At 44.7% G+C, this 26,851-nt stretch overlaps 1 protein-coding gene across 1 annotated transcript in view; it reads right to left on the reverse strand.

Annotated features, from left to right (window-relative positions):
• LOC147718900 (gamma-aminobutyric acid receptor subunit beta-4-like) overlaps positions 1–26,851 on the reverse strand; it is a 790,247-nt gene that overhangs the window by 115,961 nt on the left and 647,435 nt on the right. The window contains exons 6-7 of the mRNA XM_086967262.1: positions 21,529–21,669; positions 15,630–15,782 (exon numbers count right to left, since the gene is read on the reverse strand). Of these exons, the coding sequence (XP_086823388.1) occupies positions 15,630–15,782; positions 21,529–21,669 (294 nt within the window). The remainder of the gene's footprint in view (positions 1–15,629; positions 15,783–21,528; positions 21,670–26,851) is intronic.

Below are 26,851 nucleotides of genomic sequence, written 5' to 3' on the forward strand. Positions count from 1 at the left end.
GAAAAAAGCTCGTTTTCGCGGCCATACCAAGAGGGGAGCTCGGAGATTGCTATATCTAGCATATCCTCCAGGTAACGGTGAGCCCTTGCATTCCAATAACATCTTCCCGAACTGTTACCAAAATTAATTTGGTTACTGTTCAAGGACCATTGGTCACATTTAGGGGGATGTACGTTCATTGAGATTGAAATGATTTTATGATCGCTGAAGATGGTATCGATTACAGCGATATCTTTTAATAACTCAAATGAATGAGACCCTATTATAACATAATCAAGAATCGATTCCCCTTGATACGATCTGTGGGTAAAGTTTGCTGGAGAGTCCGAGGGGAGACGCCCGTTTGCGATTATCCCATCGATTTCTGCCAACTCGTTTAGTAATAATTTACCCCGTTTATTTGTTAATATATTTTCAGGGAACGTTGCCCGAGGAATATGGAGTGTTTCTTCTCTTATTTTGTCAGAAAATAGATTTAAGCTAAAGTTGGAGATTTTACAATTCAAGTCCCCGGTTAGGATAATAACCGTTCCAGGATCTTTCTCCTTAATGCTCTGTATATGGAGGAAGATTTTATTTAAAATTGTGTTAAAACCCATTTCAGGAGGGATGTAGGCATTTATCAAGGCCAGGTGGGTTCCAGCTAAAAGGTTGCCTGACCCAAACAAGGTAACTACCTGGAAAAGATTACTCGGGTCCAGGAAGTGGTTGTAGTCCCAGTTTATACGGTTGGATAGTAGGCAGGCAATGCCCCCGCTTGCGTGGCCTTTTTTATTTGCAGTGGCACTGCCTTCTAGAACAATATAGTCCTTCCCTATTTGGATATTTTCATTGCACCATGTCTCCTGGAGGCATATGATGTTTGCCTCTAGGGATAGGAGAAATTGTATTTTCTCCATATTATTTTTTAGGCCTGCTGAATTCCACGATATTATGGATAAATCCGTGCTAAAGGAACTGATTAGATAACGGTTTTCCCAAAGATTTGTCGGCTAATACTTTGGGCAGCCAATTCCAGAGATCCTTTTCCTCTCTGGGGGTAGTTTGATAAGTTAAAAAAGAGGATTGAGCATATGATACCACACGAGAATCACTAGACTTGCTTATTTTTAATTCTTTGATTTCACCCAAGTTATTTATATTGCCTGCTGCGGCAAGCAGCAGGGAAGACGGGGGATTCCGTTGGTTTAGCGTTTTAACAGCATTATTCCGACTGGAGGGCATTAATACAGGAATTACATCTATTCCCCTACTCTGGAGGTCTTCAGCCCGTTGCAGGATGAGGTTAGCTACCAGTTTAGAGTGAAACTTCACCCTCGTAACCGTCCCCCCTTCAGACTTTTGTTGCAGAACTATATCTAGGTCGGCTGATTGAATAAGTTTCAGATTGGCGGATTCTTGGAAGTATTTCAACAAGAGGGATCTGTTCAGAATGCAGTCAGGTTCAAAAAGGGGAAAGAAATCTACCCATACAGTATCTATATTATTTTCTATGTATTCTTTGCCCGAGGCAACCTTTGCAGGAGCTTCTGTGGGTGCAATTACAAAGGGATTGAAAGAAGACATTTTTTGGGCGGGATGATTATGCTCTTGCCCTAATGGAGATGGTTTATCTGCTTCTTGGTTCATAGAGCCTTGGGGAGGAGCACCCTGAGCTGTTACACCCTGGAAGACAGATGCGAAGGGATTAAGTGCCGTGGTTGCTTGGGTAAGTGGCTTTAGAACCTGACCTGGGGAGGTCGATTTGTGTGCCACTTTTATATCCCTAGTATTATTGCTTTGTTGGCCAAAGGTAAATATGTTAGTAATTGCTGACAAGGGGGATGCATGGGTAGGTAAGAAGGGTGATTTTGCCTTGGATGTTAAGGAAGTGTTTTCTTTGGCTGACATTTTGACGGGGTTTTTGTTATTTCCCGCTGCCATCTGTGCTTGAGGTGACACTTCCAGTAGGGGAGAGTTTAAGTATTTCCTGAATAAAATTTTCCTCCGCCTATTTTTATCTATCCGTCTTAACAGTTTCCTCTTGTGCTTTCCGTTCTTTTTTAAAGGCCCTATTTTCTCTCTATTATCAGTTTCCCCCTGAATAGCTTCCTCCTCTGTTTCCCCGTCCCCCTTCTGTTTCTTAAAAATTGGGAATAAATTATTTCCAGTTTTTAGCGGGGTTTCCCCATGGGGTTTTATTACAAAATCGTGATTTACTGAGCCATTTAAATTGGAAAATGGTTGGGAAGCACCTGTTTTCTCTTGCACTATTTTTGAAGTAGTTGTAGCTACTAGGGGTTGCCCATTTATACCAATCTGATCTGGGGCCGTGGGAGGGGAGGAGGGCCCCTTCCCGCCCGCTTCATTCTCTTTTTGGGACCTCAGCAGGACTTTTAGAATTTGGGTCACTGTGTCAAGCACACAATCAGATCCCCCCACAAATTTTTCCAATAAGTGTAAGATAGAGGCCAATAAATGTTCTAAGATGCAGAGGGAGTCAGAAAGCGGTTTGTCGGGCCCCTTACATTGGAAGGAATTTATTCCGGTCAAATTTAAATTTGGGCTAGAGGAAAAGTGAGAGTGTGAGGTTTTGGAAGGGGTACTGCTGTAAAGTTGTAGGCCGGCATGGTTTGACATTAGCGGGGTGTTCTGGGGTAACTCAACTGCTGTGGGGTCAGATTCTAAGTACCGTTGACATAGGACTTCATCTAGAATCATTGGAGACAAACCGTTGTGAAATGAAGTTTTGGTTAGAGAACTGTTTGCAGGCTGATTAGCTTCATCGAGGGGAATTGCCATGATGTTTAAATTATCTTGCTCTATGTCTTTTTTTGTTTTTATGATTACCTCTGGTGCTAGGTCAATATTATTTTTCAGAGTAGAAAACAGGGGGGGTGAGAACTCACTCTTGGGGGGGGATTGTAGCGTCCTAGCTGGACTTGAGTCTGCCTTAGCTTTTTTAATTTCAGGATTTTCTGAAGCATCATTTAGGGTAGAGTCTAAATGGATAACTCCGGGATCTTTTGGGTCCATTGCTTTATTGGCCAACCCTAAGGCTTTGTTTTTACCCTTTTCCCAGAAGTTGAAAAGCTGGCAGGTACTTTTCATGTTGGTAGATTGGCTATGTTTGTTTCGAAGGGGATTTGATTTTGTTTTGGAGCTGGATCTTCCTACTATTATTTTACCAGATCTTAGTTTCTTTGTCATCTTGACTGGGGAACACTATCGTGAGTGCGCTGTAAAGGAGCGAGTTCTATGTCGATAGGGAACTCTGTGATTACACTGCAGGTAAGTGTTTCTAATGAAAGGAGCTTAAATGCCTACCCGGCTGCAGACTAGCTTTAGGTGCAGTCTCACAGGTAGTTTGAAATAAGTATGACTTACCGGGCCTAAGGGGGTGGGCCTAGCCTGGCCTTCTCGTGCCTTTGAGGGCCTCAGAGGGCCCGCCCTTGTCCCGGGCTTCTCCCGGGCGCTACCCGCGCGCTCCCGCGCAGCGGTGCACGGAGACTCTGTTTATTGACTGACCTTAGGAGTGGGCGTGGCCTTGAGGGAGAGCGTCACCAGGTGTGATCGGTGAAGCAGCTGCTGGGACTCTTGGGAGTTGGAGTCCAGCAGTCTGCTCGCTCGCAGCCCTGAGTGCCTCAAGCCCTTAGTCCAGAGATATCAGTTACAGCAATGAGCTGCTCCGGTGAGGCGGGACCCGCGGAGCGGGTCCGGCGAAAAGTAGCGCTTACAGATGCGCTTCGACAGGAACACAGAGCGCTATGCCAGTCCTCCAGCGCTTGATTCAGGAACAGTTCAGCAGGCAAAGGTGCAGAAAGGTATCCGCTGTTGGTGGAAATCCGGCGCCTTTTGCAGGAAAGAAGGGGGCGTGGCCTTGAGGGAGAGCGTCACCAGGTGTGATCGGTGAAGCAGCTGCTGGGACTCTTGGGAGTTGGAGTCCAGCAGTCTGCTCGCTCGCAGCCCTGAGTGCCTCAAGCCCTTAGTCCAGAGATGTCAGTTACAGCAATGAGCTGCTCCGGTGAGGCGGGACCCGCGGAGCGGGTCCGGCGAAAAGTAGCGCTTACAGATGCGCTTCGACAGGAACACAGAGCGCTATGCCAGTCCTCCAGCGCTTGATTCAGGAACAGTTCAGCAGGCAAAGGTGCAGAAAGGTATCCGCTGTTGGTGGAAATCCGGCGCCTTTTGCAGGAAAGAAGGGGGCGTGGCCTTGAGGGAGAGCGTCACCAGGTGTGATCGGTGAAGCAGCTGCTGGGACTCTTGGGAGTTGGATTCCAGCAGTCTGCTCGCTCGCAGCCCTGAGTGCCTCAAGCCCTTAGTCCAGAGATGTCAGTTACAGCAATGAGCTGCTCCGGTGAGGCGGGACCCGCGGAGCGGGTCCGGCGAAAAGTAGCGCTTACAGATGCGCTTCGACAGGAACACAGAGCGCTATGCCAGTCCTCCAGCGCTTGATTCAGGAACAGTTCAGCAGGCAAAGGTGCAGAAAGGTATCCGCTGTTGGTGGAAATCCGGCGCCTTTTGCAGGAAAGAAGGGGGCGTGGCCTTGAGGGAGAGCGTCACCAGGTGTGATCGGTGAAGCAGCTGCTGGGACTCTTGGGAGTTGGAGTCCAGCAGTCTGCTCGCTCGCAGCCCTGAGTGCCTCAAGCCCTTAGTCCAGAGATGTCAGTTACAGCAATGAGCTGCTCCGGTGAGGCGGGACCCGCGGAGCGGGTCCGGCGAAAAGTAGCGCTTACAGATGCGCTTCGACAGGAACACAGAGCGCTATGCCAGTCCTCCAGCGCTTGATTCAGGAACAGTTCAGCAGGCAAAGGTGCAGAAAGGTATCCGCTGTTGGTGGAAATCCGGCGCCTTTTGCAGGAAAGAAGGGGGCGTGGCCTTGAGGGAGAGCGTCACCAGGTGTGATCGGTGAAGCAGCTGCTGGGACTCTTGGGAGTTGGAGTCCAGCAGTCTTCTCGCTCGCAGCCCTGAGTGCCTCAAGCCCTTAGTCCAGAGATGTCAGTTACAGCAATGAGCTGCTCCGGTGAGGCGGGACCCGCGGAGCGGGTCCGGCGAAAAGTAGCGCTTACAGATGCGCTTCGACAGGAACACAGAGCGCTATGCCAGTCCTCCAGCGCTTGATTCAGGAACAGTTCAGCAGGCAAAGGTGCAGAAAGGTATCCGCTGTTGGTGGAAATCCGGCGCCTTTTGCAGGAAAGAAGGGGGCGTGGCCTTGAGGGAGAGCGTCACCAGGTGTGATCGGTGAAGCAGCTGCTGGGACTCTTGGGAGTTGGAGTCCAGCAGTCTGCTCGCTCGCAGCCCTGAGTGCCTCAAGCCCTTAGTCCAGAGATGTCAGTTACAGCAATGAGCTGCTCCGGTGAGGCGGGACCCGCGGAGCGGGTCCGGCGAAAAGTAGCGCTTACAGATGCGCTTCGACAGGAACACAGAGCGCTATGCCAGTCCTCCAGCGCTTGATTCAGGAACAGTTCAGCAGGCAAAGGTGCAGAAAGGTATCGCCTCCTCTGTTTAAATGTTCCCTCGTGTATCCTGGTCCAGAACGGAAGAGCTCTGGGCCCAAGTTGTGGGGGCCCAGCCGAGTGTCCTTACAGTTCTGGCCAGTCACCTCAGCACATTAGTGAATATCCGGCCTGGTGCCTTCTGGCCATTAGGCCAAAATCCTACTCTCTTCCCAGGACGCCCTCTTACTCACTATGGGCCCGCGGTTGCAAACAGTGCACCTGCCTCACTTCGATCAGCTCAAGGGCCACCCGACTTGCTGTTGTCTGCACCTCACAAGTCACCCAACGCCCGCTTAACTGCCCACCGTAGGCCTGACTGCAAAACTCAGGGCCATGGCTCACTCTGCTGTATCAGTCTTTGCTGCACTGCTGACTCTCACAGGTGGCTTCAGAAATCACAATCAGCTTTGGCCCTCACTCCGACTACTTCAGGGGCTGCAACTGTGTACATTGGCTTGCAGGCAGAGTCGTCTGCCATTCACGCCCGCTCCGAGCTGCAGTCCTGTATCGGCCACCTTATGTACGCCATCGGCTGCTCATGTCACGTCATGCAACTTGCTGTAGGTGGTCGCCCACGCGGGACACAGTAAAAGGCACTATGCATCCCCACACATTCCAGCTTCTAAACCTGGCTCACTGGTGCTGTGGGAAATGGAACAGAGAATGACATTGTAAGGAATTAGGCGGATGGAGGATGGGAGTCGCTTGTTCAGCAGTTGGCCATGGACCCCTCACTCCCTATCTGTAATAACTTACTGTATTTACACTTTGGGCGAAAACCATTGAAAATACAGTTTGTTTGGCTCAGCATACAAAAAGTTATTGGAGTGACAGTTCCCATATTTTCTAGGTAACAAACGTAATTTATGTATTTTGTCTATTGTGTTATTTCTCTGTACCATGACATAATGATATTCAGGTTATGAACTACCCCTGCTGGGCCAAGATAATACTTTGCAGGTCAGTTGACAGTTCAAAGATTTTCACTAGACAATAGGTTAATTGCAAGGATTAGTCTTCTCCTAGCAGAGGAAGGCAGCAGCGGAAGGAAACTGCATTAAGTCATTAGTTGACACTGACTGTCAGGCCTGAGCATACCTTTCTCACAAGCACAAAGGTGGAGCAGACAGAAATCTGGCAAGCGCTACTATAGGGGTTCCCTTGAAAGTCTTGGAGGAAAGACACCACATTTACATGTGTGTTTTGGGTGGAGTTAGGCTAGAGAAAGAGGTCTTGCAGAGCAATTCTTCATTCTGCCACCTTTACAAATATTAGAATGTTTTTTCCAGGGGGTTGAGGGCCATCCTGTGAGATGTCCTTAGTAAATTATGGGTAGGGATTGCCACCTAGAATTCTTCTCCTTTACTTTTAAACCTTGCATGAGGGGAGGGACTTTGAGAGGAGAGTGGAACTAGAGAAGGGGGATGGTGATGGACCCACAGTATAACTGAACCATTGTGGAGTGGAGGCGCCTAATCTGGACTTGTAGTTTTGCATTCTTGTGGAATCTGCATTCAGGGCTAGTGGCATGGACTTCACAGCTTTCTTTGGGGCACAGTAGAGAGTCAACTTTCTGTGGGCAGTGAAGGAAGGGGACCTAATTGGATTTCTGTTAACTATTTCTGGCCAAAGTTGACTTGGGCAGTAGTACACCAAACTCCTTAAAAAACACAGATGCCATGCAAATGGCAAGGAAACCTTGAGATCTTGGGAGTGCAGGTAGAGTTTGCAGTGTGATCCATGGGATGCTGCTGCTGCTGAAAGACCCTGGGGCTAGGAGACTCACTCTTAGTAAATGAAAAGCAACCTAAGTACCAGAAGCACTAAAGTTTTAGAAGTCAGGAGACCCTATAACAACCCTTCTGATGGCCATTTGATACCACGAGGAACAAAACTGTGAAACTCCATCTCATTTCCGGCCAGGGAAACATGAAGTTGAAGAAGCCTCTTGTGTATTGCTTCTTCCAACCGTATTCAGTTGTGTTAAACAAATTCCCTGATGAGCCTGTGTTTTAGTGGGTTCCCCCCAAGGGAATGTGTATTTCTCTATGGACCTCATTGAAAATAACCCCCATTTATAGATGGGGGTATATCTTGCTGGCCAGGAGAGTCTTAGGCTTAATTTTCATGGCAAATGACTAGCAGCAGTCTTCTAACCCAACAATCCTCCTGGAGTGCCATGCAGACTCTCAGATCAGCATGACTTTGGGACCGCAATGTGGTTATAGTATATGATGCACAGGTACCCCAAGAAGAAAGATCGTACCAGCAATAATCCATGCAAGCTGTGTTGGCCTTTTAAAAAGAAAAATAGACGAAAGGGAATATTTCACATGCTGGGCGTGGCTGCTTTAAAGGTCAGTGGAATGAAAAGACTCAGAATCTGATATCATATCTGTTCATTGTGGAGTCCCAGGATGTCTGTGCACCACCATGAACGTTTCTTACACATTTAGGGGACTGCCTGCAAAGTGACAGGCCCTACTAAAAAACGTTCAGACAAGTACAGAAATCTCTAAAGCATAATTACATTTTCCTTTTCTAAATTATCCTTTTTCTTTCTCTTCTCAACTTGGAAAGCATTTTACCCCATGACAAACCGTGTACACTAAACCCCACTTCTTTTAGGATACATTAAGTCCACATTAAAACCTGACTTATTCTTGACAAAGTACATTTCTGACTATTTTCAGGGTAGAAAGCTAGGTGCAATAGGATTGTGACTACCAATCACGGCTCGCAATACTTGCGGGTGAGGGGTGTGGGAGGGTCGCGCTGGGTTTGCGCTGGAGGATCTAAAAGAAACAAAAAAACTTACCTGACCGGGTCCCGCACCGCCTCTCCTGGGCCGGGTCCTGCGTTTGGCATTATCCTGCTCAGGAACAGAAACAGGCATGCTCCCTTCCCTCCCGTAAGCCAATCACAACGTTGCAATGGCAGCGTTGTGATTGGTGAGGACAGCGCCCAGCCGGGCGCCTTTATGGAGGCCATTTTCTCTATGAAAGCTGCATGAGGCATACATATAGAACATTTAGAGTGTGCATTACTGGTTTGGTTGGCCCCAGAGGGCCAACCAAATAGTCAGGGTACTCACAGTGGTGCAAGCCACTCCTCCCCGACCGGCCCGCCCCCAACCAGGCATACCCTCCTGCCCACCCCCAACCAGGCATACACTGCCTTCTACTTTCTAGCAGTGCGAGAAGCAGAAACATAAAATGATTTTTAAAATACCACTTTTATGTTTCTGCTTCTCGCACTGCAAGAAAGTCACGCTCCACTACCCTAATCGAGGAGCCGCCTCTGGTGACTACCCGCACACAAGAGAAGAATCAATCCATGTTGACTGGGGTTGAGTGTCTGCAAAGTTTCAGCGCTCCGTCCATTGTCTCATGTTGTTTGCTTTTCTATTGGTAGCCAGTGTAAAGCTGCAAGAAGGGGTTAAGCAGATGAAATGCAATTAATTGAAGTAATCATTATAAATGATTGGTCCTTGATTACTTAGATTCAATGTATAAGGTGCTGAAACATTCTTAGATAAAGAAAGTTGCAATATTCCAATCAAGACCCAAAAGTTTCTGCATTGACAGTCTACAGATTAGTAATAGAAAGGAGATGCATTAAGGTTTTAGGGCACACATCCAAAAGATGCAGGATTATGTTACTGCAAAGAAATTGTTTTCTATTGTACGATTGACATCTAATTTAAATTCACAACTTTTGACATTTGAAGTCGGAGTAGGAGGCTTGCCAAATACGGATGCCCAGAAGGATGGAGACCAAATAGTCTGGAGTTCCCTAAAATCAGGATCTCAGTTTTCTCAGTATTTATCATCAACCAAATTTGGTTCATCCAAAGTGTGACTTTTTTGCAGCAATTGACAGGAGAGGCTGATGTAAGAGAGTTAATTTAAAAGATAAGCTGGGTTTCACTAGTATTAGTATAATATTTACAACCAAATCACTCAATTATGTTCGTCTGCCTGCCATTATCTGTTGTTTACAGTATCAGGCTTCCAATGACTGGGGAGAACATTGATTGTTAACTCACACTACCTTTCACAGTATCAGTTTTCACTATTAAATGATATGGGGAATCACCAAGGATACTTAAAACTGCCCTTCAATATAAACTCTGGGATAAATACAGTGTCACTCTCTGCATGCATACCAAAACAATTTGATAGCACCTTGGCAAGAACATCACCAACAGACTCAGTGCATAACACATATAATGCTTGAGATCAAAGAGCATTCTGTGAGCAACCCGCAAAGCACTCTTCCTCTTTAGGTGGGCCTCCACTTTACTCTTTATTCACCCCAACAAAGAACACCCAACAAAGAACAAACAACAAACAAAACTGCCAGCCTCATCTTTGGGCATGTTAACCAGCCCCCTGCCATTCTTTATGGCAAGAAAAACATGCAGCATTCTACACCATTTGCAATGGTACATCAAAGGATTTCAGGGCAGGAGAGTATTCATCAGATGTAATAGGAGAGTATTCATTAAAAGTAGTGATCATACTGGCTACAAAAGTAATATGGTTGAAACAATATCTTGTCACTGGATAACATGGCTCCAATATAGGATGGGCGGACATTGCTCGGTATAAAAGATACCTAGCCCCAAAGAGACAGATGAGTACTGGTGCTATATTAATCTAAAAGGAAAGCAAGTTCCTAACCTTAGATCTCTACTACCTCCAAATGTACGGAAAACTGCTTAACACCAATCTTTTCATGGCATTTCGGGGTCACCTGACTAGGTTCAAAACGTAAGTGGTGAGAAAACCGATTGCATCATGGTTATAATGTGCACTCATAAAACTCCTCCAGTACGTACTGACTTAAAGCCTACCCGATAGTAGTCCACTGCCCTTCCAATCATACAAGACGTACCTACAATGTTAACAGTCAGTGGTTGGCTCCTCCACTGAGATGGAGGAGCATAGCACCACTGCCTGCAGTACTGCAAAAAAAATAAATGATAATAACGCGATGTTACTATCATTTTATTTTACCGTGCTCAGGCAGCTTTGTGAGTGAGGCGGGCTGCCCTGAGCAGGGCAAGGAAGGAATGGTTTGCCCTCTTCAAGTGAGCATGAATGTTTGGCAGGCCCTCTTGGGCTGGCCAAACACTCATGTGCACTTTGCATGTTCTCCATCCAGGCTGTATTACAGCCTGGGTGGAGAACATGCCCCAGGCTCCCATTCCCTGGCTCTGCACTGAAAAACAGCGCTCAGACCAATCACAACGCTGCACTGCAGTGTTTTAAATGGTCATGGGAGCCTGGGTGGGTGCTTCCTGATCCTGCATCCAGTTAAGTAGACGGAAGGAAGAGAGGACAGACAGGACCGAGCAGAGGTGGCAGTCGGCAGGTAAGTGTTTCTTTTTGGTTTTATCCCCACCCACTAATGCTATGAAGAAGCAGACGCCAGTGTTAATACTCCACCCAAAGTTTTACAAGAGAACAATATATACTCTAAGTTACATTTCAATGGCAAATACACAGCTATAAAACAAATACCTAACATAAAGAAAGTGGTCACCATCATCATGCAGTGTTAATTGTGTAAACAATAAACTAAAATACCTATTTAACAAAAAATAAATTAGTCGCCGTTGTCTCAGCTCAATTGGAAAAGGTCATGAAAATTTCTTTGCAGCACAGTTAAATTAAAACCCCAATGTATGTATATCTACTTCAGTTCACTCCATATCCCAAACTTTAATGTCCACCATTTGTCAAACCTCCTGCCAGGGCACAACCGAGGATCGAAGTCTTCGTTCTATTACCACCATAGGCACTCACACTCCTCAAAAGTCATCGGCACAGATCACACAACTTCTGACTTGCCAGACGTTAGGACACAGCTCTTTTTTTATATTTTAAAGGCTTTACATGCACCCAAGCACGTTTAAATCTGCCACAGCGTAACACCGAAACTGCACACACTGACAACAAGCCGCCTCAACCAAAATATTGTTTCCTCAAATGGATGTGCCACTTCTTCACAGCGGGAGGCTGGTAACAAGGCTGCAAAGCAACCTATTCCTGGCACAGCGGAGCACTTAATTGCCCTGTACGCTTCTCCTTAACTGCGGCAAGCCAGGGAGCTAAAGTGTGAACTTACGGCCCTGCGAGGGGTCCACTAACGGCGTTAATACAGTTGCGGCCTCACGCAGAGCATTGCTCCGGGCCATACACCACTGCTGGGTCACGAATGCTAAAAAAAAAAAAACAGCAGACTGATAACGGCTCCCCTCAACAGCAGTATCACCTTTTAACCTCTTAGCTTCCAGCAGTGCAAGCCAACCAAGGTGGAGCCCGGCTCCTTGCTATACTGGTGTTTAACACCTAACCCAGACCCAGCTGATGCATCTGAATCTAGCGCCATTCTTACTGAGTCCACGACCTCTAATAGCGCTGTTTTTGTACTGAAACCAGCACGGAAGCCAGATTGGGTGCCGTGCAGGATGCTGTGGCTCTCGATGAAGTTGGCCAATTGTAACTGCACTACCTTTACAAGCACTTTTGCTTGTGCTGGCAGCAGAGACATGGGCCTATCATTGCTCAATTCCCCTGAATCAATATTGGGTTTCTTCTTAAGGGGAAGGAGAGTGGCGTGTTTCCATAGGTCAGGGAGGATACCGGAGGAAAGGGACAAGTTCCATATTTTCAACAGCACATAAATGGAGGAATGGGCCAGTTCCTTTCAAAGATTCGGAAGGCACAGGTCCTCAGGGGAGCCAGACTTGCATCCCTGGATTTCTGCCAGTGCCTCCTCATAAGAGATAGGGGCGAATTCAGAAAAGCAAGGCATCTGGTACTTTCCTTATCATCTTATCTGATTCAGCCATTTCAGTTGCTGCTAAAAACAAGCTGTACACCTTAAAAGTTTTACAATCAAAAAAGTCAGAAATTCTCTCACACAGTGCCACAGAGGGCTGGGTGTCATTCACCAGTTCACGAGGCTTAAGAAAGGAACTGACCACCTTGAAGATTACTTTGCCACATTTGTCGGTGTAATCAATGCACTTGGCTATATAAACTTTCCTGGCCACCCTCATAAGTTTGTGCCTTTCTTTCAAGGCTTTCTTGTACAGTGCTTTGGCAATAGTATCACAGTCCACCCTCCATAGGCGCTCTAGGCGTTTATACCTACTTTTCATTGTCCTGAGCACCTCTGAGAACCATGGGGCTGAGGGTGATTTCCTCATAGATTTGGGACCTCTGGCTGGGGCAGTGGACTCTACTGCGTTGGCAATCCAATTATGTGAGGACTAAGTATTTGCATTAGTTTCCATAGATAGAAAAGGTTGGCTGGCCGCCAACACTTGGACTAGAAACTCGGCCGTCAGCATCTTCCAACTTCTCTTTATGAAGTATAGAGAACATTCAGGCAGATCGGGTTTTCGGAAGCTAACGGAAAAAGGAATTAAGCAGTGGTCGGACACAAGCAGAACATGCTATCTGTCCTGTCCTTACTGCACATGATAACACATAGGTGAAGATTTTAAAGTGAATTTAGAATTAATACAATTATGTGTTTAATTACCATGGATGAAACACAAATAATGTAAGTGTGCTATGGTTTAAGAACAAATTATTTTAAAGTTGATATAACTAGGCCTCAGATTTATTTGCAGAATCACACACTGCACATTTTAAATTTGCTTGCTTGTATTCTCTTTGTGCACTGAGAGTTAAAATTCTATTCAGCATTTAATAAATTAGGTTGACATAAGTAGGCTGCAAATCTAATTTGCTGGGCCTAGCCTGGTTGCATTGAAAACATGGCTTTTCAAAGTTGCACTGTGCATCACGTTCATGATTTTGTTCATACATGATCTTCTCCTTTACTTTATTGAATAGATGCGATTTTAGCTCTGTTCTATGAAGATGTTTATTTTAGCTGTAACATTTTACGAGCTCACTGGCTTTGCTGGAGGAACACAAATATAATGTTTCAACATTCAAGGGTGATATCTTCACTTGGAGAACAATGATTAATTCCTATTCATATGCAGCTTTTCTTTAGTAATGCAATATTGTTTCCCCTTTGTATTTAGGGCTAAAAGTCCTAATTGGTTTTATTTTTTTATTTTTTATTTAGATAGAGATAGGGCTTAAGAGGTAGTTTGTTTTAGGTAGTGTAATTTATATATGATGATTGGCTTATATTGTAGTAATATTTGACGTACAGTCCATGGTGCCACTTCACAATATGGTTACAGCTTGGATCTCTCCAGCTAAAAAGGTTATAAGAAGGGAGGTTTTGGGATAGGAGTCAGTGCTATGTCCCTTTCTCATAGAGACAGGCTCCATGTTAGAAGATCCTTTGACCTCATACTTTAGGACTTCAAAAGGTCTTTACTGAGTTTCCCTTGAGGCAAGGCTCTATGTCAGTCTTCTATTGAATCAATCCAGATTTCCTCTTGCCTTTAAACTGAGCTATCCCTATGACCATTTGGTCTTTGATGTATTATTTGCATATGCTAGGCCATATAGCACTCAGCTTTCATTGTCTTCACCGATTCACATCTATTTTCATTTTGAGAATTTTTAATTGAATCGACTAACTATTACTTTTTGCCTTCTGTAATGATTTCTAATTTTTCAATAATTCATGATTTGTACTTTAACGTTGCCCTGTGTGGGTTTTCCAAAGTGGATTTCCTGCATGGTTTTCACATGCGGGTTCTCTGGATTTCCTTAACATTTATGTCAAAGGCTCTCATCCTTTGGGGCTCCCACATAGCCACGATCCAGATTATCAGCCCTTTTAATGGTAAAAAGCGATGGCCCAGATACAAAGCAATACAGATTTGATGAAGACTTATGGTAGAAATCATTTAGCCTTGAGGCAGATTTCACATTCACCTGTTGATCAGGCTTACCACGGTCCTCCTTCACCCATCAGAGGGAAAACTGCAGCTTTTCATGCATCCTATATGAGATGCTGCTATCTTACCTGAAGCCGCTGGCCACCTCCCGCAACGCACCTCCCGTCCTCTTCTTGGTCCCAGCAGCCCCTGGGACAGACTGCCATCCAATCCCCAAGCTGCTGTCATTCTATGAGAGCAGCACTGGGATTTGCCTGGGAAGGCTGAAAAGAAAGGGAGTCTGTGGGGTTTCTCGAGCCTGGCTGTTAAATGCAGCTGGGCGGGAGAAACCTAAGTGCGCATGTGTGTTTGGCCGGCCTGAGAGGGCCGGACAAACACATATGCACACTTAACTCCTCCTCCCATGCCCCACCCTGCCTCTCCTAGCACAAGCTGTCTCAGAGCCAGTGTTATTTTTCATTTGATGACTCTGAGCCAGGCAAGAGGGTGACGCTCCTCTGTCATTGCGGAGCAGCCGCTGCTGATAAGCACCGGAACACTTTGTCTCTGTGCCTAATCTCAGAAGATTTATACTGGATATCCAGGCATTCATGCAGTTGTTGCCTCCACTTATCAAATGGCAGCAGATGGGATAAAATGCATTTCCTGAGAAGATACGATGAAAGTAAGACACTACTCTAAACCTATCCAGGCCTTTTCCTGGTTCCAGACCCACTGCTTATGCACTGAATACTTATTAGTTGCTACCCTAAGTTTGGTTGAAAAAATGATCACATTATCTACTAGTACTTCCTTGCACATCTGACATATTTTTCCCTCTTAACCCTTTCGATGCTCATGACGAGCTCAGCTCGTCATGATGCACAGTTGAGCTGTGCTGATGACGAGCTGAGCTCGTCATGACACCAGCAAAATGGCGATTTCCAGCACAGGGGGGGGAAAACGCCTAGCAGCCAAGGTGTTAAGCTAGAATTGTACTGATTGCATTACTTTCTCACTGCATCTACAAGGAAGTAATGTTTTGAGGTCATATATAACTACAAAAAGAAGAATTTTTATGAACATTATCTTCTTCATTCAAGATCATCATGGATTCTTCTATGGTAGAGCTTCTGCATTTCGCATGTGGCTGTCAATCCTCACAGTACCCCTGAAGGCACCAATACTTTGTAATGTGAGGAGAGGCCACAGGCGCTTTTGGGCCCTTGAGACATTGGGTAGTCTGGCAGCTCTTGTCCCAGACTACCAAAGATTCAGTAGATATTGTTATGTGATCTAGAGTGTGCTTCAGCCAAGAAACTTACCTAATGCCACCCTGGCAGCAGAAGCATCATAATTGATCCAAAATGAGACCCAGGACAGAATGGTGATGAGTATCGATGGCATATATGTCTGAAGGATGAAGTACCCGATGTTCCTCTTGATTCGGAAACTCAGGGATAGTCGTGGATAAGAGCCTGGCAACCAAAAGACATTAGAATGTGTTAGTTGATTGTGGTGCCAAATAAGTCAGTAAGCTCCACTAACTTTATGATGTAAACGTTAGAAGGAAACTTTTCACATTGATAAGAGTAACATCAAACAAAGTTACGTTAGTGCCATTTCTCTATCATTACTTTAAAGCCTATGTTCATTTGGCTCATCAAATAGAGATCAACTCTACTGAAAGAATTATATAGAAGATTTCTATTGTGGTGAGCCCTCAATGCATTAAAGGGCAGTTTCAATGAAATAGTTTATATTTTGTGTGTTTCGTGTGTAGATGGAACATAGCAAATCACATCACAGGTACTGCACAATAGAGGCAATGTAACTGGCTTATAGGATTTCCTATTTCACACAATAAAACATTCAACTCTTACAACAAGAAGGGACACAAGATAGTTAACCCAAATATACTTTGAAAATGAGTTACAACAACCCACACTTTACATATTATCTTTCCTTTGACTAAAATACAGCAAAAGACTACTAGGTGCTCTAAAGCCTTTTTTCTTAAAAAGTCTGCCTCTGAACATTGTAGTCCAGGAGCTCTGGATGCGTTTCTCTTTAACTAATAAAACGTACCAACACATTAAGCTTATTGGTTACCAGGTTGTTTATTGTGGTTTGTGAAAAATTATGGTGCTTTTCCATGTGGTTTTGGAAAAAAGTAATTGGAAAATAGTTATGTTTCATTAGCCTGTGGTCTACACATAGCTGTGTACAATGGAACCTCTTTTTGAAAGAAGAATGATAAGTACCATACAATGTGGAAATGTATATATTGCAAAGCGAAAAGATCTATGTGGTGACAGTGAGAAAGAGGGTTCTGATCCTTAAAATTACCAATTTTGTTTTCTTTTAGACCTTTGGAGTTTAGACCTTTGCTAGCAGTATGTCTCCATAATGAAGTCTCGCCTACTGTAAGCTTCTGTTTAAAAGGTGTTTGAACTGTAACTACCAGGATCCATCTTTTAAAATAAGGATAAGTAGGTGACAAAGCCCGTCTTTTAAAATACCAACAGTACCTCCCTTTTAAAATAATGTCCTCAACTGAGCATCTGGGTAGGAGGCTTTAAGAAGGTGAATCATTTAACACACATGTTCAGGCTGAGTGAGAAAGACTGGGACAGGTAGCAAGGTGGCAGATGTGACCCAGTATACATTGTTTACAGGCTGCCTAGGCAGTGTAATTCAACTAAGAATGGAAAACAAATATACATAGAGCAGATAGATCTCTGCCACCATACGGGACTTTTTTTGAAGTCTTTGATGGAAAATACACAGATTTGTCTGGGAGAAGTCTGGCTTGGGGAGGGACATTTTCTGATGTTGCCTAGAGCAGCCATGTTCAAGTATTTTGTCAGTGGTTGTAAAAACAGTGTTTTTTTCAAGAAAAAGTCAGTCAGAGGTGGGAAGCTTATGTAGCATTTGATAGTAACTGCCACTTTCTAGAAAATGTCCATCTCTATTTTAAAATGCCTGCACAGGCGAAGGCAGCTGAGAAGCAGAGGAAAATAAAAAGGACGGATACACCGCGTTTATGAACCACTGTCTGGAGTGGAGGGACCCCCTGGGTTTGTAATTCTTGGCCTTTTGTTGGACGCTGTCTGTGGAGCCAGAGGTACTTGCTACCCAACTCCCTCTTTAGGCATTTATATGGAGGACTTGCTGGGGACTTCTATGGACTGGTCTTGGCTGTTGGTGGTCTATAAATAGCTACCACATGCTCCAGTTGGTCATGCAGGAATCCTGCAAGTGGCTGAAGGCCAGAGTGCTAGTGGGAGAGTGGTTTGCGTTAGGATTGTTGAGTACTGATGTAGGAATAGCCCTGGTCAGGATACTACCAAGAGTTAGGACAGGAGGGCACATCACAAATTCTGGTAAGCCCACTGATGATTGGAGGAGCAAGCATCAGTGACAAGGAATGTAAAAAATGTCTGTAACCATCAAGAAAATCGTACAATATTTGGCGGCCAGGAGGCTCCTCAGACAAACCTTTGCTGACAGGAGAACACTGTTAACAGCAAAACAAGACCATTAACTTAAGCAGTCCCTGCTATACTGCTGTGTTTAAAAAATGCCAGGTGTTAGCTACTAACAGCAGCCATTGTGTGGCATATCCCCTCCCTCACCCACAAATAATGAGCAAGACAATTAGAGCCATTGTTCTATCCGAAAACTATTCCCTTTTCGGTGTTCAAACAGGGATTCTATTCTCCCTGATTAGCCCATGGTCACTGGACTTGACCCGTTCATGAGGCTGCTTCTAGGGCCATGTTAGCACTACAGCGCTCAATTGCCGCTCCATGCATCTGTATGTCGGAGGAGCAACAGCACCAAGTATACCAACTCAGCCCTCTGGAAATGAAAGACCAAATGCCTGGCTGGGTGTTGGGGTGATGACAGCATGGTTGTACATTTCTGTGATGTGTATGGATGCCCCAAGAAGGAAGAAGGGTCACACAAAGTTGTAAACATTCTGGTGGAGGTGACAAACAGTTCCAGAACGAAAAAGGAAATCTTCAGGAGGACAACCACATTAAAGGGTTTTAGAATCCCAAGCCTTTGTGGTAGAGAAATGCTCTAGAAGGGCAGGGGATCCGTGAAAAATGTTCATATTTTGCCAGGTGGTGCTCCAAAAGGTTAGAGGGACACCAGAAGTACCAAAGTATTTATAGGGTCTAGCAGAAGTGAGCAGCTCTCCACAAGTACCACTCAAACTGTATTCAAGAATTAAAAAACCCTGAGTCTCCCAGGGGCTGGCCTCACTGACAATGGCAGAAGTATTTGTGCTTTCCAAGCACTTCTATGGCTGACACCTTTTGTTGTGTTAAAGAGGTGCATGGACCTATTGAGTTTCCAGTTCATCTGTGATTGCCAGGTAATGCGCTTTAATGATAGACATATATATTTCATTGAATTGTTCACTATTTTGTATTGTTTGCTGTCAAAATTATATTTAACCAAGCATGTATAGCTTGTTTTATATTAAAAGTCAAAATATTTGTGTATTTGTGCCAATATCCTGAAAATGTTTAAAATAGTGAAATGCTCATATTCTATTGTTGAATGTATGATGACAACAAGGTGACAAAGTCAATAGCCTTTACTATTTATAAGTGCTTGTCCTAATTGTTGTTGTCATTATTTAGGCGAATTGTGATTTCAAGGGTTAGGCATGCAATCCTCAGACCCATGGACTCCATTCTGCATTTAAATGGTTATGCGGTGACCGTTACATTTCCTTACTGTGTGGCCCTTTTATTCTCTGAGGGCATTTAGAAGGTGTTCCCATTGTTTTTGGCACTTGGCATCTTGCATATATTTCTAACATTGAGCACAATGTTTATATTTGAATGCATCAAAGTACCTTTTCTTTTGAAAGAAAAAAGAACTATTCAGGCATATAATGGCTTCTGAGTCTCTGGACAGACCACAGCACCTACCTGAGCAAACCTTACGCTCCCATGCTTCTCTACCGTGAGAGTCAAGTGCTAAAAGGGGTACTTGAACCCAGTTTGAGGGTGCACAATACAGTGGCCATAGGAAAACAGAAGCGAAAGACCACGGTTATTATAATTGGGGCCCTGTGACTTCTGATTGCCCTGAAATCCTCCGATCTGGGGGGCATATTACCAAGATAATTATCGCTATTGCTTGGTTAGAGACAAAAATTTACCGCACAGCTGCGGCGATTTTTATCGCAAATAAACCTTGGTATTACCAAGGTTTATTGCAAATGCGATAAAAATCGCCCGCAATGCATGAATATCGCTGAAAAGTCTGCGATATTCATGCATTACCGAGCTAATGCTTTTAGCCATGTTATCCACCTCCCATTGGATAACATGGCTAAGAACTGCTCAGGGCAGGTGTTAGCTTTTGGAGATATTTGCACTTAGCGCGAATATCTCCAAAAGTTGGTAATAGGAGATAGCGATGTTAGCGACTGTTTCCAGTCGCTAACATCTTGGCACGCCCACTTTGCATGTCATTAGTGATAAATATCACTGACATGCAAAGTGGGGCCCAAGATGGTCGCTATCCTCTATTAGCTGTCGCTAACTGGTGTTAGCGACAGCTAGGTAATAGGGAGATAATTTTATCTCCGCTTCCTTGGCTTTTAAAGCCAAAAAAGCGGAGATAAACACCCTTGATAATATGCCCTGGATTTCTCACAGGGACACACAATATTCGACTTAAAGCTGCATTTATCCCCAGCAGTCCCTCTAGAGTCTAAGAAGTGAAACACAATGTAACAAAACATTTTCATTCACTCATTCATGCCAGCAAATGTCATGCACTGCAGTGAATCTAAATAGAGTGAAACCTCCTCTGTGATACCGAAGCTCTGAGTCCACACCCTGCAATCTTCCTCCTCACTGAACTTGCAGGTTAGTGGTCCAATTCATTGGAACGATATGGAATAAATCTGTTCACCAAGAAATGAAGTTTACACAGGGTTTCTCAGTAAGCCTTGGATTACTCAATGTACCCTTGCTAAGAACTCTATCCTTTTCTACATGCTTTTCTGAGTTACTTTTATTTGCTTTTGTGAAGAGGTATTTTCGAGAGTACTCAGTAATGAAGAGTACTGGGTTCATAGTGTGAAATGTGTACTCTAATACTTCAACATAACTGGGCTCTCAGTGCATCACTGCTTCTGTGGCCCAAAGTAACATGTCCAAGTGCAAACCAATTTGCATATCAACGTGTTTGAAAATTGAAATGCAAATTTGCAATGCGAGTTATGTACTAATAGGTTGAATTGGAAATTGTCTATTCACAGGAGTTGCAAAATGACATTCCTCATGAATATGAATTAGGCAGGTTGTAATTTGTAATCACTTTTGAATGGCTGCCAATTGAGAGAAGGAGACCTGCAAGGGACAGCAGCCGTTATGACTAAAGTCACAGAATCTGTTTTAAAAAATATTTCTGTTTTGGGAACATTTCGAGGGGTCAGTTACCTGATCCCTTTGACATGAATCACAAACAGAAAAGTGCAGAAAACTTTCTTCTCTTTTGTGAATCAGTTACCACTTAAAATTGGGGGTCAGAAAATGATCAGTGGTAGGCGCCTGTAGTTGAAGTCGCAAACTTTTGATAAATTCTTTTTCAAACTGCAACCAGAACATGGACACTCCTTTCACAACCCTTCCTATTAGTGATTTGGAAGAGATTGCAAAAGCCCTTTCATGAATCTTTATCATTTTTCAACTCAAACAAGTGTTTTTGTTAATTAAGAAAAGACATTTTGCAGTTCAAACCTGGTGATTTTGTGAATCACACAATTTGCAACCGTAAAAGGGCTTTGTACATCGGGCCTTTCATCATCTGTCCCAAGATATGGCCACATGCTGGTATACAGCGGTTAGCACGCATTTTTTACAACGCGGTGCTGTTACCACGCTACTTTTACCACACAAGTCGTTACAACGACTTGCACTGGAGGGCGCTCCAGGATAGTAAATAGTTTAATATACTATCCAACTCCTTCCCTAGAGTCCACGGGGACTGGAGTTGGAATAGTAAATTAAAAAATGTACTATCCAGCGCCCCTCCACGCAAGTCGTTGTAACGACTTGCGTGGTAAAAGTAGCGTAGTAACGGTGCGCGTTGTAAAAGTACGTGTGGTACCGTCATACATCCCCACATGCTTTGCATAACCTTCATAAAACACTCCTAATGGTGGTGGTTGAGAGGGGGCGCACCCACCTGTGGTGAAAACCACCTTTCTTGAGACCAGCTTTTGCTCGATGATGGTGAACTGGGGCAACTCCAGTGCTTCTACTCCCGTCACAGCAGAGTTGTCTTCTCCTTGCCAGAAAAATTCAATGTCATCCGTTGTGTAGCCATCTGAAGGAACAAAGTGAAAAGTAAATGTGGGTGCGGAAAAGATTATTATAATCACTACTTCTTGTCCTTCTGTTCACCAGTCTACAAAAGAATTTGATACTACATCCAGTGTCATAAATTCCAAGAAAAATAAAAACGAACATCAAGAGCAAGGCTAGACATGCTACAAGTTAGCATCTCCACTCTGATAAACCTTCCTTTACTTAAGCCACCCTTTCATCTACCAGGCACACCGAGGCAACCTTTCTTTGTCTTGCAGTTCCGAGTTTAGCAATGGTCCATAAGAGAGGAAACCGATGTGATACTCAGTGACTTTAGTAGTTATAGCTTGACTTTTAGCAGAAGGGTTGGATTTTTTTGTTGTTGTAGAAATCCCTTGCAAAAGAGTTGTTTTGTTATCAGAAAATATCCAACACATATCTTTACCGAATGATTACTTACCTCATTTTTAATTTTGGCTGGGGATACATCCTTCTTGGTTTACAGTTGAAAGGTTAATTTCTCATTGATTGATGGTGCATTGTCACAAATCTCCAAAACCCTATACGGTTGAGGAAAATGCCCTATGACTGGCATTAAAGGGGAAAAATCTGCAATACCTGTTTGTATGAAAGAAGAATAAACACACGACTGGTAGACATGAAAGCAACAATAAATGAGTGCTGTTAGTCCCAAACCAACTCTAACTGGTTGTAGGTTAGGATGAAGCTTAAAGAACTCATTTGGGAGTGCTCAAAACCCAATATTCCTAACAAAATTGAGTGTATTAATCCAATAGTCAAATCTGGTGAGGCCTACTAATACCCGTTAATAAAAAAGTTTTCAGGGATTGGATGTTTTCATGATATAAATACATATCTTAAAATATTCAAGTGTATTCTTAAGCAATTTACTAAAGACAAAAACTTTTGAAAATGGGCAATTGCATTAAAGGTGAAAGGGAGATGTACAACAAGAGCATATGGATATAAATCTTAAGTGCTAGTGGCTATGCAGCGAGTACTGTTCAGACAAGCACGTTAGCAACCAACGTTGGCTACTAACCCCCGAGACTAACACTGCCCAAAGTTAGGTCAGCCACACAATGACTGCACCAATTGCTAACTTCAGAACTGTGTAAAAACCTGAATTCTAACTTGCCTGCAAACAAAGGTTGTGTTATCATGTCACATTTGGAATTTTGGAAAGAAAGCTTTGGGGATAAGAGACAGAAATGTTAGACTGAAAACCTATTTGAGTTCAGAGACAAATGCCAATTAGAATAGCATGTTAAGAAATATAGGGTCAGATGTAGGTGGCAAAATACTGGTCGGTAATGCCGAAAATCGGTAAATTTCAGCGTTACCGACCGGTACTTAACCATGTGCGATGTAGGTATTACCGAATGCCATCGGTAATAAGGAATCGGTAAAAATAAGGGAAACCGGTTACCGATTCCTTATTCACCGATCCACAGACACCGAAACACCAAAATACTCAATCGATAAATAAAAAATCAGTAACAAATAGCAAATGCGATGTACATAAAATCGGTAATACCGAATTCGGTAAAAATCGGTATTTAAGAATCGGTAATTACCACTGACCCAAAGCAGGTGGTAATCAGGTGCACTGCATAAAAATAGCCCCAAAATGCAACAGTGTGAACACAATGGCGGCTCCCTACGATATATCAAGGCGGCTATGATTGCGAGCAACAGGACTGAGGGTCTGGAGACAGGAAGAGCGTGTGTACAGACTGCGTGTCACATTGTTCCAAATGACTGAGGCAGAAATACATGAGAGGTACAGGCTACACCCTCAAACCATCCTAGACCTGATACGGAACCTGCACCTATACCTGGAGTATCAGAAACCAAGGGCGCACGCCATACCAGCACATGTGCAGGTGCTCTGTAGCCTGCACCTACTAGCATAAGGAAGTTACCCGGGTGTGATAGCTGCGGCAGGTGGTGTGTCACAGAGTTGCTTGTCTCGTTTCTTCAACTCCTTTTTGGATGCCATGATACAGAGAACGCATCACTACATATACTTCCCCAGCACACAGGCGGAACTGCAGAAGACAAAGCTGGATTTCTACCAAAAGGCACAGTTCCCACATGTAATAGGGTGCATTGATGGGACCCACTTACCAATCTGCCCACCTGCAGCTACTGAATACATATACCGCAACCGCAAATCCACGCATTTCATCAACATGCAGGTGATATTTGGTGCAGACTACATCATTACTGGCATTGTCACCAAATTTCCAGGGAGAACCCATGACATCTACATATTCAGGAACAGTGGTATCTACACACGTCTGGCTGCTGGTGAATTCGGAGAAGGATACCTGCTAGGGAAATCAATGTGACACACCCTGATGTATACCTTGGATGAAGGTATTGGTGACTCCCATTAATGACACTTTCTTTCACATTTAGGTGACAGCGCATATGCCGTGCTGTCTTTTATACTAACACCATACCTCTACCCACCCGCCCCAAGTGGTTAGGAAATACAATGTGGCACATAAAAGCACGTGCAACGTTGTGGAGCGCACCTTTAAACTACTAAAAAGCAGGTTCCATTGTCTCCACAAAAGTGGAGGTGCACGTCAGTACCACCCCATCATCTGCTGCAAAATAATAGCAACATGTGCAATGCTGCATATCCTTGTCACAAAGAAAGGAACAGAAGTGAAACTAACTGACTCTGAGGACGAGAGTGAGGACTGTCCACAGCCAGAGCACAGCACAGCAGGTGTGGCAGCAGCACCTGATAGGAGACACAGACGGGCTGAGATAACACACAACTATATCTGATTAAGTAAGGAGACATAGCCAGTTGCTGTATGTGAGTGATGGTGTTCAATGATCATAGCACACCACCAAGATCAAACGCAGTGTCCATACAAACATAAGTTACGTCACCCATTTGAGTACAACCATATCATGGCTGGCTTTACTTCTGGGGCCCACGCGCTGCACTGCCATGTTCCTTTGCCCCACTGTCCGCACTGCCAGTCTGTCTAGAGCCAGTGCTGTGGCTCCTGGACTCTGTGGGAGGGGGTGTGATGCTACTACGCTAGTAGCCTCTTCACTTTCACCCCCATCACCTGGAGTGGCCACCTTGTCAGTTTGGAGCACTTCAAGTGCAGTGGTCACTGTGACCATCCCCCTAGCCACATCACGACTGCAGTGTGCCATCTCCTCCTGCATGGCCACTAAGCGCCTTGACATGAGAGAGGTTGCAGTGGAGAGGCGGTTCATAGCCTTGGTGTAATTGGCAAGTTTCTGCCTTTCGATGCGCCTTGACAGACGGTCCTCATCTAACTTGCTGCACAGTAGCCTCACAGACTCGGCCACATCCCTCATGCCCCCAGCCATGATGGAGTTCATGGCACCGATGCCCTTCTCTATGCGGTGCATGTGAGCATTCATGTGTGCCATCTCCCGCTGCACTTACCTGATTGCTCTTCCTTGCAGGCACTTGACCTTCAACATGTTACATTCAAGGCCTGCGAACACACTGTAATCTTTGCCCTGAGAATGAGGACTGGCTGCCCTTGCCCTGCGGCATCTGGAACTTGTGTGGTCGAGCTCTGTGGCGGACTGTGATCCTGTCCTGTTGGCATCCACAGCCACTGTGAACTGTTGTCCTCCTGTGCTGTCCTCATCGGACACCTCCATCTGCTGGAGGGTGGCTACTGCAGGCCTCCTGCCTGTTGGTGGTGGTGGTGTTGATAGTGGCAGTGGTGATGGAGGTGGTGATGGTGGTGGTGGTGGTGGTGGTGATGGTGGCAGTGATGGGGTTGTGTGCCCTGCAGGCGACTGGACCTCCTCCTCTTGTCTCCTCTCTGTCCTGGCCAGCCTTTCCTCTGCTCCCCTCTGCTGCCCTGCGAGATGGCTCGCCTGTGAAGACAGATTGTACATATGCTCACTTATCTGGCAGAATTTGCATTGTAATAAATGTAATGCCTGCTGATCACACTGACTGTCCTCTGCTTGCTAATTGCTAATTGGTGTCACATGCCTTTGGGTTTGGTGGACTGACTGTTCTGACATGTGTTACTTCTGACTACATCTCCCATAATGCATTGAAAATGCAGTGGGAGTCCCTATGCACCTCTGGCGATTGGGGGTAGGGAGGGGGGTACACAGCATGCTGTGAATGCATCTTACCTTGTTTGTTGGCAGCTCTGGCTGAGCTGTCTGCAGTGCCAACCCCACTCACACTCTCCGGCTGGAGGGTGGACTCAACCAGGAGATCCAGAGCAGTTGGTGCAGGTGCTGTATTCCTCCCTCCACCTGTTTGGTTGGTCTGCTCCTGCCTCTCTGCCATCCTCACCTTAGCAGTCTTCCTCAAATCGTACCATCTTTTCTTCAGGTCCTCAATGGAGAGCTGGGTGACTCCGATGGCATTGATTTTATCCTGAATTGCAAGACAGATCTGCCTTTTTTGAGACTTTGGCACGTGCAGGGACTGCTTTCCAAATAACTTATCGTGGTCCTTGGTCACATCTTCAATGAGGACCTCTAGCTCCCTCTCACTGAATTTTTGTTTCCTTTTCCTTTCACCAGCCTCCTTCTCCCTCTCCTAGTTGCAAAATTCAGCTGAGTTGCTCCTGGCTTCTCTGCTCTGCTCCCTGCCTCACAGTCAGCTCCAGGTTCAGTGCCGCTGCTTGGGTGTGGCCACTTCCTGTTTGGGAGGTAATGGGGATGCACAAGATTGGCTGATTTCACAATTACCAAATTTCTAAATTACTGAATCAGTATATCCCGAATCCGTATTGGGGATTCGGTATTAACGATTCGGTAGTGGGGATTCGATATTTATTTTTTACAGATCCATTCCGAATCGCTATTTTGTAGCAATTTATACCGAATCAGTAATTTTTACCGATTCATTTCGTACATCGGAAATACAGAGTCCTTAATACCAAATCAGTAAAATTCGCTATAAAGGACTCAGTATTTCTGGATTATCTACATCTGGCCCATAGTTTTCTATACAGTTTCTAAAAGTACAAAGTCATCTTTTTGTCATGCCTACCTTTTCAGTTTTGGTTTAGTGTATTGTTTTCATGGAGAACAACCAATGCAAACAGTGGCACGTTACGAACAGCTGTACTTGAGCATATAAGTTCAACATTATATTTTTGACAGAAATAAGCGTGTGGGATGATATAACAAAAACT

This window comes from Lissotriton vulgaris, chromosome 4_1 (genome assembly GCF_964263255.1).
Source record: "Lissotriton vulgaris chromosome 4_1, aLisVul1.2, whole genome shotgun sequence".
In the NCBI taxonomy this organism is placed as follows: Eukaryota; Metazoa; Chordata; class Amphibia; order Caudata; family Salamandridae; genus Lissotriton; species Lissotriton vulgaris.